Source organism: Pogona vitticeps, chromosome 2 (genome assembly GCF_051106095.1).
Source record: "Pogona vitticeps strain Pit_001003342236 chromosome 2, PviZW2.1, whole genome shotgun sequence".
NCBI lineage: Eukaryota > Metazoa > Chordata > Lepidosauria > Squamata > Agamidae > Pogona > Pogona vitticeps.
In genome coordinates this window covers 179,909,529-179,926,917 of record NC_135784.1, presented here as the reverse complement: position 1 = coordinate 179,926,917, position 17,389 = coordinate 179,909,529, and the positions used below count along the sequence as shown (strand labels likewise).

General features: G+C 43.0%; 2 protein-coding genes across 2 annotated transcripts in view; one reads left to right on the top strand and one right to left on the bottom strand.

The window, feature by feature from the left end:
• PPP1R3F (protein phosphatase 1 regulatory subunit 3F) overlaps positions 1-4,400 on the bottom strand; it is a 37,674-nt gene extending 33,274 nt beyond the window's left edge. Inside the window, exon 1 of the mRNA XM_020793073.3 lies at positions 3,165-4,400. Within this exon, the coding sequence (XP_020648732.3) occupies positions 3,165-4,297 (1,133 nt within the window). The 5' untranslated portion in view covers positions 4,298-4,400. The remainder of the gene's footprint in view (positions 1-3,164) is intronic.
• A 7,062-nt stretch (positions 4,401-11,462) lies between these two features.
• FOXP3 (forkhead box P3) overlaps positions 11,463-17,389 on the top strand; it is a 39,580-nt gene continuing 33,653 nt past the window's right edge. The window contains exon 1 of the mRNA XM_072991471.2: positions 11,463-11,561. The gene's annotated coding sequence lies outside the window, so the exon portion shown is untranslated. The remainder of the gene's footprint in view (positions 11,562-17,389) is intronic.

Sequence of the window (17,389 nt, the reverse complement as noted above, 5' to 3'; positions counted from 1 at the left end):
AGATAAAAATGGCTTTTAAAAAGCAGAAATAGCAATATTTGTAATGAGAAAGTTCCAAAATCTATACTGCACTAATATCTTTCTTAGGCTAACTAAAGGCACAAAAAGGTATGTAAGCTTTCAAGATCTGTACATCCCACTCATCTGGCAAGATGCTGCTGAAAGCAGGCAAGGGGAAGAAGGGAAGATCTGATCTTAATATATAATATTGTTTTCAGATTGTTCCTGAAATATAATGAGGAGGAAGGGTCTGCAGAATCTCAAATGAGCCTCAGCAGGTGATGTGATGAATTAAATTTATTATTATCATTACATTATTGAGGCCAAAACCCAGGAAATGTTAAAATTGGCCAATGCCCAAGCGCATAACTAGGGCAAAACTACAGGTGAGTCACAGTATTATCCAGGGCAAGTGCAATAATTGAGAAACTATTGGCCTGTACATACTAGGGATCTAAAGAACACTTGTTGAATTCGTCATTGTCCTTGATTCAGCTTTCTTGACACAATGAGACATCCAGCTAGGCAAAGAGCTTTTCTCCCACACCAGGTCTTTACAATTTGTACAATATGTCTTTTCACTTTGAGAAGCAAAGCTCTCTGCCTCTCTCAGTCTCTCTCTCTCACACACAAATTTTGCAAAATATGGGTGGTGTTTTTTTTGCCAATGCAAGAACTCTGTTAAGAGTGCAGTGACATTTCTAGCCATACCTCTTCAACAAGGGAAAGACTACAGTATTATTGCTCCTGATCCTTGCATGTGAGGATGTGTGCATTTAGATCCCTAGACTTGCAACATCGCATAGGGGGAAGTACAAACAACTCTGATTAAGCCTTGAGAGTCCCACAGAAAATAAATTCTGAATTCCTAAAATGTAGAATGTAAAATGTTTTTGAAATGCTGACAGGATAATATGAGGAAACAAATGGATGGGTTCAAGCCTCTGTGACCCTGGACAAGAGGTAAAAGAATCACTGTCTTCTTGTTCCTTCTTTTCCAAGCCTATTTGATCACAGAATCACAGAATTCCTTGTCCAGTCTTCACCTCTATCTTCACAGTGTGACGCTGTCAAACCCATTCCACAGTCCCTTTGATTTATGCATGGCTACGCCTTTGCACATGATGAACACACAGTTGCTCCCAATAAAAGCTTGTTAAAGGTTAGCCATCCCCTGCCTAGTGCCTTTCAGATGTTTTAAACTTCAGCTGTTACCAGCCCCAGCCAGCAAAACCAATACTCAAACACTGTGAATTTGAATTAAGATCACTGGTTTTGAGGGAAACGGCTTCTAGTTAGTGCTTAAGAAAGTGTGATGGCTCTTGTTTTGGCTCTGCATTTTAGCACAGGTAGGGCTGTTTCCACAGAACACACAAGCTGAAATCCTGTTGCTCAAGTGTAGGAAGTCACACTAGACTAGGCCCACATGAATCAGCAGGGGTGTGGTGAGTTAAGGTCCTCTGTAAGTGCAATTGATTCAAATGGGCCTATTTTACTTGTGACTCGCTTTAGCACAGTAAGTCACAACTGGAATAGGCTCATTTGAATCAATGGAATTTACAGAGTTGATTCATCACTTCCCTGCTCATTCAGTGGGTCTACTCTAATTGAAACGTACTATGCTAAGCAACAGGATTTCAGCCACTGTAAGCTACATTTTATGCCACAAACACAGTAACTCCTAAAGCATCATCCAAACCCCAGGGGGTAAAAATATGCTAATCAACCAAATAACTGACAATTCACTGTCCCTTAATAATATCCCCAAATGTGCTACCTAAAGTGAGTAGCTATTGGATAAGATTACGAAAACTGGTCAGACGGATTTGAGGATATCAGCAAACATTTAAACGTAGACAATGAATAATGAGGTAATAGTTGTTCATATGAATCCACATCTTCTGTCTGCAGTGGTACAGCCAAGAGAATAGTTTTCTACCAAAGGAGTAACTAGGCCTGAGAAATGTAAACCAGAACTGGGGGATATGAGGCTCACCATACATTCTCCATTGCCATTGGCCATGCTAGCTGAGGCCTCTGGGAGCTGAAGTCTGAAACCTCTGGAAGCTGAAGTCCAAAAACAAAATCTCCATCTCTGAGCCAGACTAACTAGCCCCAAACATTCATGTGTACAAATGTTTAAAGAAGTGCGTATGTCATCTTCACATGACCCTTAAGCTTCAAGAAAGAGTAGTGTATGTGCTACCTACAGTCTTGTTGGTTGCATAAGGTGTGAAACAATCCTGAAAACATTTGCAGCAGCTAGACACAGGAAGTAGAATCCTATTAGCAATTGTGGGGCTAACTTCTCTATGGACAGTGTTTCACAGCTGCTCCATCAATGGGCTTACGCTTGTAAGCGTAACTAGTTACAAAGACAGCCCTGCATGAAATGGCACGGTACACATGCAAAACAACAACAATCCCCAAAGTATTTTGACGCCCAATGGAGAAATGGTAAGGGATTATGAATTCCAATAATGCGTTAATATTGTCCACGTTTGCTGGAGCTTATGGGATGGTAAGTCCCAAATATCTGGAAAGCCAACGGTTCTCCATTTTTAAGCTATAGTATGCATTTGCCTCAAATGGACCACTTCCAATTTCTGTCATTTCCATACACAAACAGCTCAATAGTGCACCCAGGGTCTCATGTGAAAACACACCAAAGCACCAATAGAAAGCGGACAAGAAAAAGAACATGCTTTTTCTGCCAAACTGTTTGGTTTTCTATTAGAGATATCCCATCTCATGCTACGAGCATTGCCCGGCCTACATGAACACCCAGATCAAGAAGCTCTACCTTTTCCTGTCTCCTGCTAAAAAGAAAATGGAAGCTATTTTTTCACTCTTCAAAGCAAAATACCTTCTGTCAAAAAGAAAATCTTTAATTTGCCAACATGTGATGTCAACTGCAGATGGGACACAAGCCTACTGGTTAATATGTCCTGTCCTGAAATAGGACAGCAATTCACCGATTATGGCACATGGATTATGGATCAAGAATCCTGGGTGCAAACTCTCTCCTTTGGGAGAGGAATGAAATCCAGCGGATTATTCAGGGATGTGAAGGATGGAGACTTCGACTACAGCCTGAGAGTTGACAGCTCTCCAGGGATGTGCCATGTCCATCTGAGGGTACACAGGGCACCGAGAAGTATTACCTGGTTTTGATCGGCCTCATGCAGCTCTTGAGCCGACGTAATTCACCTTCTCTGCCAGATCTCTTGGGCAGACCCTGGAAAGGTGCTGCCCCTTTCAATATCACGCTGTAATTCCTACCCTGGTTGTTGGCCCAGTAGACACCTTCATCAGTCTGATAGCGCACCACAAAGTCAAGCCGGGCTCCCCCTTCCTCCTCATCTTCCTCCTCCTCCTCACCAAAGTCCAGGCGGAAGGCAAAGCGATCAGTCAGGCCCCCATCTGGTGAACCCCCTGGGATATAGAGGGCAGGATAGTCCCGGTGAGTCTGCCACCTGTCTCTGCTGGCCCGCACGTGTACCGCCTTGTGGTAAGAAATGTTGAGCACTCGCACAGTGCCACGCAACACCCGTAGCTCTCCCGGCTCTGGTGGCAACACCTCTTCCAGCTCCACCTTGGTCTGGCGCAGGCGTTCCAGCTTCTCCTCCTCACCTTGTCCCATAGGCTGCAACACGAAGGAAGGCAAAAGGTAAGGAGCGGCCGAGGAGGGCGGCGGGGAAGCTAAAGGGGGCACCACCTCAGGGGGGGACTCAGGCGAAGGTGGCGGCCAAGGCTGGTAGCGTCGCCAGCTTGCCAAGGGCAGGCCCAAGGCATCCGCGAACAGCACGTGCCGGCCGGCAGGATGTTGGGAGGGCTCCTCGGCCGCCGTGGCAACCTCTGGGGGATGCTGGGAGAAGAGGCCTGGCGGCGGCTGCCCTTGAGCCTGCTGGGAGAGCAGCCCTTGACCATCCTGCACAGCATGCTGGGAAAGTGGCCCAGGCAGGCCTGGAGGATGCTGGGAGAGTGGCCTTGCTAAGCCAGGGTGCTGGTGCTGGGCTTCCTCCTCGTTGTTGTTGTTGTCGTCATCATCTGAGGAAGAGCTGCTCCCCCCGGGGGCGGTGGGGTGCTGGGGCCTGGGCACCGGGGAGGAGCGTGGCACAAGAGCCCGGGGTGGGGGTTCCTCCTCCTCTTCTTCCTCGTCTTCCTCCTCCTCCTCCTCTTCTTCTTCTCCCCCCTCACCCCCCTCCTCCTCCTCCTCTGCCGCTTCCCGGGTCAGAGGCAGGGGAGGCAGCGGGGGTGGGGGGGAGGAGGAGGAGGCGGCCCCCGCGCGAGCCATGGCGGGCGGCTGGAGGGAGGACGACGGACCCGCCGCGCAGGCAGAGAGCAGCTGCTGCTATTGCCGAAGCGGCTGCGGGGAGCGTGGGGGGGGGGACAGAGAGAGAGAGAGAGAGAGAGGCGCGTCGTGGAGGGGGGGGGTGATGGTGGACGAGGACGACGACAACGACAACGACAGCGAGCCGGGGTTGGATGTGTGGGTGGAGCGAGCCGGGGAAAGGGAGGTGGAGCGAGCCGGAGAAGAGGCTTGTAAAGGCTGGTGTCAGGCGGGAAGGCAAAGCGGCGGCACCAATCGAGAGACAAGGAAGAGCCTTTCCTTCTCTCTCTTTCCTTTGAAAAAAGAAGAATACGGGTTGTTGGTTGTTTTTTTCAAAAAGTGGGGCGATCAACCCCGAGGTGGGGAAAGTTAAAAAAAAAGCACTGGGCAGACTGATTGCTCGGGAGAAGAAGGCGCGCAGGCACGCACACTCGCGCCCGGAGAGGAGGAAAGGCTTGGCTGGGGCTTGGCCCGGGTCTCTCGCTCCTCTCTCTCATCGCCGCGGGGAAAAACACGGGCGCATTTCAGCGCCAAGAAATCACCCGGGCAGAGGACCCCGGCCCCGCTTTCCCAAACAGCCGCGATTTGAGCACCCCCTGGTTCGGATGGACCCTTTCGTGCCGTTGCATCTGACCTGTGGCGGAGAGAGGGAAGTGCAGCAAGAAAAGGAGGACGCGGGGTTGAAATTGGAAGCCTTCACCTGTTTTTGATGCCATCGCTCAGATTACGTAAAAAGTCACAATGTTACGGTCCCTCAAGAAATACCGTTCTCAGCACGGCTCTTCAATAACATATGCCCTAGTTCCCCCCCCTCCCCGCCTACCGGCCGCCATTCCCAATGGTTACAAGTCCTACTTGTACCTGATCGTTTACGAGGCTGGTGGGGCTGAGGGGAATTAAAAGTCCAGAAATGTAGAGGCCATTGTGTTAGGGAAAGATTTGGCTTTATTTGCCAATCAAAGGAAGTGAATTTGTAGCTTCAGTGTGAAGATTCCACTCTTGTTATTTTTTGCTGCATCTGTGTTCTCCCCTCCTGAAGCCATAGTTTTTGAACGGTGAAGTATAACCTGCATGAAACAAGAATTTGCCTTTTCTTTTTCTTTCTTTCTTTCTTTCTTTCTTTCTTTCTTTCTTTCTTTCTTTCTTTCTTTCTTTCTTTTTTTTGCTCTTGTGGCTCACTGATGCACTATGCATATTGATATCCTAATTAAATGAATTACAGTATTATGATAAATTATCCAGTAAACTGGGATTTGGAATGAGGAATTTGCAAGACAGATACTGTAATGTGCTTCCAGGCCTCCAACTATTATTATTTTAGAAATCAGATAACAGGAAGAGGATTTATTACTGGGCAGCAGTCTGAACCCCCCCCCCCAAAAAAAACATTCTGAAACATGAAACACCAAATATCAAATGTCCAATTTTTTTACAAGAATCATTAAGATGTCATAAGTACATGCATTTTTCTTTTCAACATCATGTGGGCAAAATTATTTTCAGTCAATACCTGGCAGAACATTTATTCTTAAATATATCTGACCTGAATTATTTCATGCTAAGTGCACATGTAGTAGGTACATTTCACGGTTAGACATACATTTGTTGAATGTAAACAACCAAAATTTACAACAATTAAGTAATGTACAAATTGACATTAAAAGCGTACAGAATGAACAATTAATATGCATTTGTGGTTGTCAATATTGTTTTTTCCCCTATCCCATGTAGAACAGCAGCCTGAGTTACAATCTTGTATATGTTATGTGCTGGCTATATATAGGATCCATAATAGGGTTTTCTTTTTGTTGTTGTTTTAATATTATTTTATTCATACATACCCAACATACAAAACAAAAACCACTAAAAACTTGCAAAAATAACAAAAACCATCAAAACTAAATACCCATACTAGCATAATAGGGTTTTCAAGTGAGATGTTTAAAATGAGTTTCTATAATCAAACAGGGATTTTAATTCAGTATATCACTCTATCCACTACAACACACTGGCCCTCAATGGTATATACTGTATACCTAACTAGAAGCTGTTGTTACATGCTGTCAAGTCACCTCCAATTTATGGCAACTTCATGAATTAGCAATATCCAAAATGTTCTGTCCTCAACAGCCCTGCTCAGCTCTTGTAAACATGAGACAATGACTTCCTTTAGGGAATCCATCTATCTTGTATTTGGACTTCCTATTTCCTTGTTGCCTTCAACCTTTCTCAGCTGTGAACAGGAAGATAAAAGAGACGAAGAGAGTGAGCCGTCCCCTCATACATCTGTAGAGGAGCAAAAGGATAGAGAGGCAAGAAAGGAAGAGATAGGGAAAGTAATAGAAAGGATGAAGGAGTTAAAGGCGGGAAAAGAGGGGAGGAGTCAGAGAGAAGGAGAAGAAGGGATATAGATGTCTTAGCATTGGAGGGGGAAGAAAGATCAGGAGAGAAAAAAAATAGTTGTGTTGGAAAACGAATGACAGGAGGTAGAAGGAGAAACCAGAGTGTTTAAGATACCACAGAAGGAAGGATTAGGCTGTGAAAGTCGGGAACGCAAAGAAGCGGATATAAAAAGGGAAGAAGCGAAACCAATCATAGAAGGACTAGGACTGGAGGAATGGATGGTCTTAGTGTACCCTCGAGGATGGGGTCCTTGGAAGAAGGTGATCCAATCAGCCGAGCGAGAAGCCGCCTGAAGGTCTCATCATCCCTGTTGCAGGATGATATGTGCAGCAAGGAGCCAACGAACCAGGAGCGATTTGGTCAATTTCTGTTAAAGAAAAACAGTTACAATTAAACATTGCCCTTGTCATGGGCAGATTTTCTTCTTAGTGTTGAACATGTTGATCCCATTGAAGTAATAGAGAAACCACCAAGTTTTGTTAATACAGAGGTGCCTCGTCTTACAACCACAGTCTCTTCCAGAAGATGGACGTACAGTAACTCAAAATGGTTGTAAGTCGAAGCACCATTTCCCATAGGAATGCATTGAAATGCAATTCCAGCCGGAAAAAAAAACCATACACACACAAAGTCACTGCAAGACTCATTGGAAACGCAATTAATCCCTTCCAGCCAAAGGGGGGAGAGAAAAGCAATCAAGTGTGCAAGATCCATTGGAAATGCACAGAAAACAAACAGAGCAGATCGGAAACACACAGAGAACAAAGGACAGGTTGGAAATGCAAAGAAAACAAAGGAAAAAGCAAGGACCCATCAGAAATGGGGGGAAAATCCCCAAATGGGGGGGGGGAGTGAAAAAAGAAGATCTTATTGAGAAGATATGGGAAATAGCGGAAATGGACATTTTATCAGAAGTAATGAAGGACTGTCCTTTACAAAAGGCAACAGAAAGATGGGACTTATTCTAGAAGTGGACTAAATCAACAGGCAACGTATGAATAGCATATATTGAAATGAGAACTTAAACCTAGAAGGCAGAAAAGAGTAAATACAATAACATGGAATTTTGATATGGCAATAGGTATAGAATGGATGTTAGTATGTGATTGTTTCTCTTTTCCCCCTTTAACCTCAACTCCCCTTTTCCTTTCTGTCACCCCTCTTGTTAAAAAAAAATAAATTTAAAAAAGGAAATGGGGGGAAGCCAAAAAAACAACAACAACAAACCCCACAAGACCCATCAGAAATGGGGGGGGACAAAAAGCAACCATACCCCCCAACACCCATAGGAAATGGAGGAAAAACACTCCAAAAAGCAACCAACCCCCCCCAAGACCCATCGGAAATGGAGAGGAACCAGAAAAACAACCGCCCCCAGGACCCAGCACAGCACAGAAACATAACTCCCCCAGCCCAAAACCACACTGCAAAAACATCCAGAACATTTTTTAAAAAGCAGAAAACAGCACCTTACCTTACCAGGCAGCTTTCTCCAATCACAGTCTCTAACTGCTGGGGCGAAAGAGCTACAAAGAAGCAGCCTTGTCGCCACCTGCAGTTAGAAATTTGAATTTCACGCCTTTTTTCCCTGCCTTTTTCTGTTTGTAAGTGGAAGCTCTGGTTTCAAGTAGAAGCAACGTTTTGCAGCCGGAGCTGGTCGTAACTCAAAATGGTTGTGAGTAGGGACATTCATAAGTCAAGGCACCACTGTAAAGAGTTTGCATTTAAAGAACCCTCCCTCTTGCTGTTTCCTGCCAAAAACAAGGAGCTGTCAGACACCAGAACCAGATCACACCAGCATCATTCTGTTTTCCAGAGAATCTTACATTTTCATGATGTGCCCAAAGTAGGACATCCTGAGGTTCATCATTTTTGCTTCCAGAGATAGTTCAGACTTGATTTGCTCTAGGACACCCCCCCTTTTTTTGTCTTTCAGGCAATCCAAAATATCCAAAAAGCTCTCCTTCAGCACCACATTTTAAATTAATCATTTTTTTCCTGTCAGCATCATTTACTGACAGTTTTCACACCCATACATAGTGATCAGTGTGGATGATCTTAATTTCCATTAGCACAACCTTATAGTTGATTATTTTTTTCTAATTCCTTAACTGCTGCCCTTCCATGTCTCATCTTTTGATTCCTGGCTTCAGGAATCTCCATTTGGATTGATAATTGAACCAAGGTTTACAAAATCTTCAAGAATTTCAGTTTCTTCGCTGTCAACATTCAAATTGTGTCATTTTCAAGGCATTGCTGTTTTCTGCTGGTACATTAGAAGTAGCCTCCACAAATACATAGTGAGCTGATGTACATATCATTGCATTGTTAATCTCTGTCCATTTTAAATCATTTTAATTAACTTTTGTTACTGGCTAGGCACAAGGTTGCTACTGTGTTTTCCCGAAAATAAGACAGGGTCTTATATTAATTTTTGCTCCAAAAATGCATTAGGGCTTATTTTCAGGGGATGTCTTATTTCACAGTCATGTCATCTTCTTCTGGTTGCTGCACAATGCTGCACAAGGGTGGAGAGCGAGGTTTCACTTAGCTAGGGCTTATTTTGGGGGTAGGGCTTGTAATACGAGCATCCTGAAAAAGCATACTAGGGCTTATTTTCAGGTTAGGTCTTATTTTCGGGGAAATGGTAACATAAAAAACTAGTAATATTTGTGGTTTTCATTATTTCAACAGGACTTAAAATATTGGAGGATATGTGGTCCTGGAAAGATTTTTGTAGTTAGTAGGGGGAAAAAATCAATGCCAGGGCAGATAGGCAGAGTCCGAATGTAATTCGTAGTCCTAAGTAGAGTTTGCTATGTGTCATCGAGTTGGAACTGACGTGTAGAGACCCTAAGAGGGCTGTCAAGGTAAGTGAGATACTTTATATTGAGTGGTTTTACCAGCTCCACACTCCCAATGAGTTTTCATGGTTCAGCAGAAATCCAACCCCAGGCATTCTAAGACCTAGTCTGATAGTATGTGTACTACACCACATTGGGTATCGCTAAGCAGAATACTGTAGACCAGGCTTGTCCAACCTGCGGCCCAGGTCAGCTCGTAATGCGGCCCAGTGCAATTTTTTATTTTTAAAGAAATTCCAAAGTTTCAAGTTACACTGCCGGCGCTTGCGGCCAGAATGTGGCTGGGGCATGTCACAACAGTGGAGGGGGAGAGAGGGAAGGAAGGAGTAGGAGGGGAGGAGACAGGGGGGCTGCGTGACTGCATTGCACTGTCCCCGTCAATAGGCGGACCCCCTCCCGGGCTCATAAAGCCACCGGAGTAGAAGCTGGCAGCCTCTGCTGTCTAAGATCGCAGCTGCCAGTAAGTGCGCTTGGAGCGGGGCTGCGGAGGAAATCTAGGGCTGCCCTCTCATGCGGCCCAAACCAAATATATGTGCGGCCCAAACCAATTTTTCATCTTCTAATGTGGCCCAGGGAAGGTGAAAGGTTGGACACCCCTGCTGTAGACCTATTGAATTTACATAAATGTTGACTGACCATTTAGCAGTTGATCCATTGGCTGAAATCTTATTGCTTAGCATAGTAAGTTACAAATTGAGTAGGCCCACCCATTGAATAAGTGAGATTTGGTGATTTATATATAAGTTCTATTGATTCAGTGAGCCTATTCTAGTTGTAACTTACTATGCTAGGCAACAACATTTGGACCAATGAGTCTGCTCTACTTCGGGCTTGCAGTTGGATTTAGATCAAGAAAAGGTGCTAGTACTGAGACTCTCTTTAGCAGATGCACAAACTATGCCAGTATTGATAATAGAAGCCTGAATGTCTCATGCAAAAGCAGTAAGTTGCTGGTACTAAGACTGTGGGTTTTAGTACCAGCACTATTTGGAGCAAGGATCTCTTTCACAGTTCTAATTTTATAATGTTAGTGTGTTCATTTTAGTTTAAGTGCAAATCAGAAGGGAGGAAGTAAGATCTCACTAGTTGGCTGGATAGCTCGGTGGTTTGGGTATCTGGCTGCAGAGCCAGAAGTTGGGAGTTTGGTCCATCCCCCCCACCATGTGGCCTTGGGTGAGCTTCACAGTCCCGGGGTGCTCCTAGAAGAAGGGAATGGTTAACGACTCCTGAGTATTCTGGAAAGGGTCACCGTAAGTTGGAATTGACTTGACAGCACATTATTATTGATTATTATTATCAACACTCCCACTAATGGCACATGTGACCCAGTCAGAGCTCTGAACCTCCAGACATTGCTGCCGCTGGGACGATTTGGGCTTAACACTTAATTGAATCTTTTTCCTGCAATTAAGTTTTTAACCTTTAAAGTATCCCCCTTGATTTTGCTGTCTACCTGGAGCCTTCAGAGATACTTAAAAGGGAGAAGAACAGCTTCAGCTCATATACTAAAGAGATGAACTAGGTCTGCCAACGCTGGTTCCTGTCCTTACAGCAGAAGTGGTGGGACAATTTCACTTTCTCAGACGGGCCTCTCGGTAAGAGAAAAGAAAACAAGAACTAGTGAAAGTATGTCAGAGGGCTGCTTACCTCAGGTGTTTATATTTGTGTGCCTTCAGTGTCAAAAGAGCCTACGAGAAATTGCCCCAATAAAGAAAGAAAAGCCGAGTGTAGGGTTTCCCCTCCCCCCCCAAAAAAATCCCCCACCTTTGTCTTGGGGGGAATGCGCCATACAACTAAGGAGGAGCCTGGAGGATGACGTAATAGCCCCCTCCAATAAAATGAGGTGGGCTCAGGTGTGATAGCTTCAGAATACTGCACATATTTAGTCTGCAAATATCTGCTAATTGACCAGACTCTCTTCTGGACGTGCCAAGAAGATGAGACCGCCAAAATGCCTTCAGGTGAGGTGGGTGTAAAGCCCAGGCAGTCTTACACTCTAACATTAATTAGGTGTTGAGGAGTGTTGGTGGTGGGAAGCTGCTAAATGTTCTCTAATGTTCTTCGTGGTTTGAGTTGTGCTAATGTTGCAGGACAGGACTCAAGAAACATACCTCCTCTCCATGCATACATGCGCACCTGTGTACACACGTCCCTTGTGCTGGGGCAAGGTCATTTACACTTGCAAATGACCTAAGGATGAAACATCAATGTCCTTGAGCTATTAACTCTAAATGGTGAACCTGTAACTCTGTAGGACGAATGCTTTGCAGGTCCAGATGTTGAGCCTGTTCTGTGCCTATGGGAGAATCTAGGGGCAAATATTTAGTCCCCAGGACTACCCAACTGCCCACCCTACCCAAACCTCTAGATATTTCAGATCAGAGACTGGCAATGCTGTCTGTCACTCATGCAGAGAGTATCCCTGCACTGTACATATGCACATGTGCATTGCTATATTAATAACAACTTTCTTCAAGAGAAGAAACATAGTTCATGGCAGGCAAGTATGCATATGTTGTAGAATCAATATGTATGATTTATTTCCTAGGCAGAAATTTATCAAGGAAAAGAAAAACTCTTGTGGATTATTTGTTTGTTTAGGTTTACAGCATACTACTTGTACTGACTTGAATGGAGTGACAACGGAAAAATTTTTAAATAAATTTTTAAATTCCAATGACTTTTAAATTAATTTTTAACAGTCCAGGTGTAAACCCTAGGTACGACTAGAAGGGCCATATTTAGGCACTTGCTGAGGGCAGACCAGAGAGCCAGGAAAACTCCATAAATGTGGAACAGTTATCACTACTGCCTCTTTGTGTGAGTTTAGGTGAGTTTCCGCTGCCAAAAATAAAACCTAGCAAATGGAGCAACCACTGTAGAAAATTGAGAAGTGAACATGTTGTTGAACAGGCTTTCTATTGAAAATAGGCTAGAATTCCAGATCTTCCAGAATTCACAGTGGATTGGGGTAAGCCATGCTTTGGGTGGAAATAAGGATAAAGGCATTTTATCAGTGTTTGTGCGTTTGTTTTTTATTGAAACGCTGCCATTGAAGGTCCCCTATTTTTTCTTTTTTTTTAGCAGAGGAGAGCGGTGAGGCTAGTGATTAAACTTTTATCTCACCGTTTCCCCCCCCCCGCTTCCCCCTGCTCTTCCCATCTGCCCACAGTGTTCCAAATTTGAAGCTACTCTTGCAAAAAAGAGTGGTCTTAACCGACCAGATAGGCGGGATATAAACCAAATAAATAAAATAAATAATAAATTAAAAAATACATTTTGTTTTCAGGACAACTGAGCAGAAAAACCAACCACAGGATAAAAAATTAAGCACCTCGGTCCTCATCTCTGCTAATAGTTACATTCTTTTCATTTAAAAAAAATTGAACAAATTATAGTTGGAGGTTTGTTATACTGTTTGTTGGTAAAGCAAAGCTAGCCCATGGGGGAATTGAAATCAGATCTTTCATTTTCCTAGGATCCATGTCTGCTTAAAACAGAAAATGCATCAGTGCTCATTTTTAACTCTATGTATGGGTATACAGTTGAACCTAGACAGTAGAGACATCTGTATTATTTAAAGAGTTAATCACTGTAAGCATTTCATTACAATCTTTGTTGTGTTTCCCTGTTTACAGTAAGGGGGGTTACCAGAATTTCAGGTGAGCCGCTTCTTCCATTCCGATCAGGGGCATGACAATTGCAGTACATCCATGCAAAACTGCAACTATTAGCAAAGATGAGGATAGGGCTGCCGATTCTTTTCTCCTTTGGTTATTTTTCTGCTTTATCATCCTGAGTAATGTCTTCTAATTTAACCATTTGTATCATCACATTTTCATTTGCTTTTGGTTTATGAAAGTTTTTTGTGATCTCAGCACCTTTGCCTTTCTTCCTTTCTCATTTTCTGACCCCATGCAAGCATATGTACATAGGGATGTGAGAGGGACATAATTCACCAGGCATTCACTTCCCACCTCCTCAGATGTTTAATTTGTGGGATGGGCAACAAGCCTTGAAGAATCCCTGCATGTATGATGAGTGCTTACTCCCAACAGTTAGAAAAGGCTTCCTCAACGTCTACCCCAAAGTAGATATCAACAGTTCCAAGACAATAATCTTGACCATTCTTAGACAGTTGGATCCTAGGTGTCAAAGCCAGAGAAGTGCCATCCATCGCGTATATCATAACAGGGTCTGATTTCTGACCTGCTGGTCTTTGTTGTCCCGACAGATAAAGCAAGAACTTCATTTTATTTTTATACCACCCCACTGTGGACAAGCACTCTCGGGGTAGTGTACAAACAGCCAGGACTTTATTTTATTTTTTTTAATATTTTTTTAAAAATTTGTTTGGAAACATGGTTACCACCTGTGAGACTGCAACACACAAACCACATCCTTTTTCCAGAAAACTAGGACAAAGAGGATCCTCACTAGTAAAGACTAAGATATGACACACATGTTGCTTCTTCTTACCTCATGGCCTATTTTAAGCTATTGTAGGATTTGCTAGTTGGGGGGCAGGGAATTCCTCCAGCAGGATTAGCAGCACCTTGATCAATAGGAAAAACTCTTTCCAAAAGAAGATATTTTGCTAAAATCTACAGATTAAGCTAATTTTTTAAAAATGGAACATTGGGTGGGACAGATAAAATGTGGCAGCTTTACTGAACACCATAGTTAATAAACGGCAGTTGTGTGAGATTAACAGGAGTTCCTTTTTTCCTTTTTTTAACTTTGGCCCAAACCAGATGTGATACTAAATATGTCATTATGCTGCCTGCATTTTTCTCTAACAAAATACCTAGGCACCTGACTTTTGTCAGAACCTCACAGTGCAGGGAAAACAGATTTTATCCTTTCCTCTCTCACTGCAGCACCAATGAACCACACCCCCAGCTAAGAGGTAAAAAAATCCCCAATGACACTAATTAATATACACATGTGTGCGTGCAGGCATGTTGATGTGTGATCTGCACCCTATCCCCCCTGAGATGTAATTTCTAGAGATTTGAACCTCACAGCTGATGAACAATCTGTTTTCATAACAAGAGCAAGACAAGACAAAGGTCGAAAAGTCTTGAAGACTTTTTTTTTAAAAAAAGAACTACACGGATTGAGGAGCAGAAATCATACTTTTCCTTTTTGTTGGGTGGCCAGTTGCATGAAAGGATGGTCCCGTGTCTTCAAAAAGGAGAACAAATGAGGATCTCTGGTTGTATAAAAGAGCATATACGAATCCATTAGTACAGATGTGAAATTAGATATGAATTCAATGATTTAAACTGAATCATTCAAGCAGAGAAGATAAGAATGAGGTCACTTGAGTGATTTCTGAGTCTACTGTCCAAGGCCTGCTAAGAGCAGATGTGTGAATTCACAGTCTGATTGCGCTTCTTATGGTTCTTGTCTTTAAGTTTGACTTGTATGGGGCCAACCTTCAAATGGAGAAATGTTCTCCCTAAAAGAGGGCATGTAGGGCCCACTCCTCTCTGTACCCATTACCATGCTCAGTTCTCCCTTATCTTCCTTTTAATTTAAAATTCCCTTTCTTTCCTCTCAGTCCTCTTTTTGTGTGTATATATATCCTTTTAAAGTGTTACCATAATAAGTTAATCACTAGACGTGAAAGCGGCAACTGTAGGTGGTTAAATGATTAAACTTTAATATGTAAGACACAGAATTTCATAAGACAGGCAAGAAATCATGAAAAATGAGAGCTCGTTGGTACATGCCCTGCATTATCAACAATATATCTGGGATGGAAAGAAAAGGAATTATTTTTTTAAAAAAAGCAATAACAATTCAACAGCTCTTCAATAAATAATGAAGAAAAAGCCACTGGCAATGGTGTGGCTAAAAATATTGTAAATATAAATAAATAAATAAAAAATCTCGTATGCTTATAAGGTACTAGTGCAGATATTACATCACTTATCCATTTGATCAAGTCAGTTCTTACACCCTATAATAATAATAATTGATCCATCAAATGCTTCTATCTTTTTATGCTAGCCCCATTAATGTCCACAATTCTATGCTATTCTTTTAGAAGCAAGAATGCATAGCACTGTATACAGTGCATTCTGAATGCCAGTTCTAAGTTTCTGTTAATTTTATATTCTTCAAAAAAGCTGCTGTGGGCCATCTCTATTTTGCTTGTGGCAATGATACCACAGTTCATTCAACCTAATTCCAAGGTACATTCAGTTTTAGACCATTTCCATTTATTTTGCTGAGCCGCCTTTGCACATCATGTAAATTGTCAGGATAGTGTTGATAACTTTATCAACCAGCGTGTCAACATTTGAATTAGCAAGTGACTCTCTAAAGATGTTTTTGGAAAACAAATTGAATAGCCGTGGTGACAATATACACCCTTGTAACATATTCTTTTTGTATCTCTATGCCCTCTGACTTTCAGTTTTCACTGCAGCTTGCTGTTGTCAATCCAATTATATAATCATCACCCTTTGTTACCAACAACTCTATCAGCTTGTCAGTTGTGCTTTGTCAAAGGCAACCTGGCAGTCAATAGAGGAAATATACATATACACGTTGAGTCACGGCATCCCTACCCCAGTGCTTGCCCAGTTCCATATCCTCTTTGGAATCCAAATTCCAGGTTTTCTGCCACCTCTTTCCACTTTCTGCAAATCCTGCCATCTTTCACTTGAGCTTTGAAATAAGAACGCTTTCTTTTTCTTGGTTGGTAATCAGTTGGCAGCAATAAATACCTGTGTGATGAAACATATACTGTATAGCCAAAGAATAAATGGGACTGGCGCCCTTTGGCTGTTTCGTCTACTTCTTCATGAAAATGAAAGCCTCATCTAGAAAATCTGTAGGCCTTTGAAGCGTTTGGGGATTGCCCAGGGTCGCTGTTCGGGAAATCATAACACAGGAGCCAAAAGGAGGGAAGGGAGGGTGGGGGGGGGTTCCTTTTATGGCAGCATTTTCAACATTTCAGCTAAATGACAACCCTCCACCCCTCCTGTCCTGCCAGCCCGCCTCTGTAGGGTCTGCGGAAGACACATTTTGCCCTGAGGAGGAGGCAGAAAAAGCTTGCTACGAGCATAGCCATAGTACAAATTTACAACAATTCAGTATCCGTTTAACTACCATGGCCCCATCCCTTTGCGCTCCTGAGATTTGCACTTTGCTGTGTTTTATAATTCTCTGCTAAAGCGCTTCACGGCACTACCTCGAACCACAGGAGAGGAGACCCACCAAACTACCGATCCCAAGATTCCATAAAGTGGAGCGATGACAATAGACTGTGTAATTGCATGTTGTAGGTACACTTACTCTGGTTGCTCTACTTCTTGTGGTGTCTCCCGCCCTTTAGTGCCATTGCATGTCTACAGAGGCAAGAGAGAACTCGTCTCACTTGAGCATAAAAAAGATCGGGCTGTCAAAAATCCCCTAACTCAGTCACTTGTCTTTTCTGCTCTATTGTACAATGTTATTTGTGCTTGTTATTTTCATATTTTAATGCATAATGGTTTGTGAAGTTCACCTGAAAAAATAACTCTGTTCAGCCTACAATTAACAATGACGAATTCGCAATACAATCAGAATTATGCATACAATATATACTTTTATTCCCCATCTATCAGTGAGCGTGAAAAATAAGTGAATCTTATATCCAGTCATCGAAGAAAATCAAATTACTAATGTCACTGAAGTTAGGATGTCTGAGCTTTGTAGACAGATAACTAAACAAGATAAAATCCAATTATGAATGTCTGTCCCGCTGCCCTTGTCATCTTGTTGCTGCTTCTTT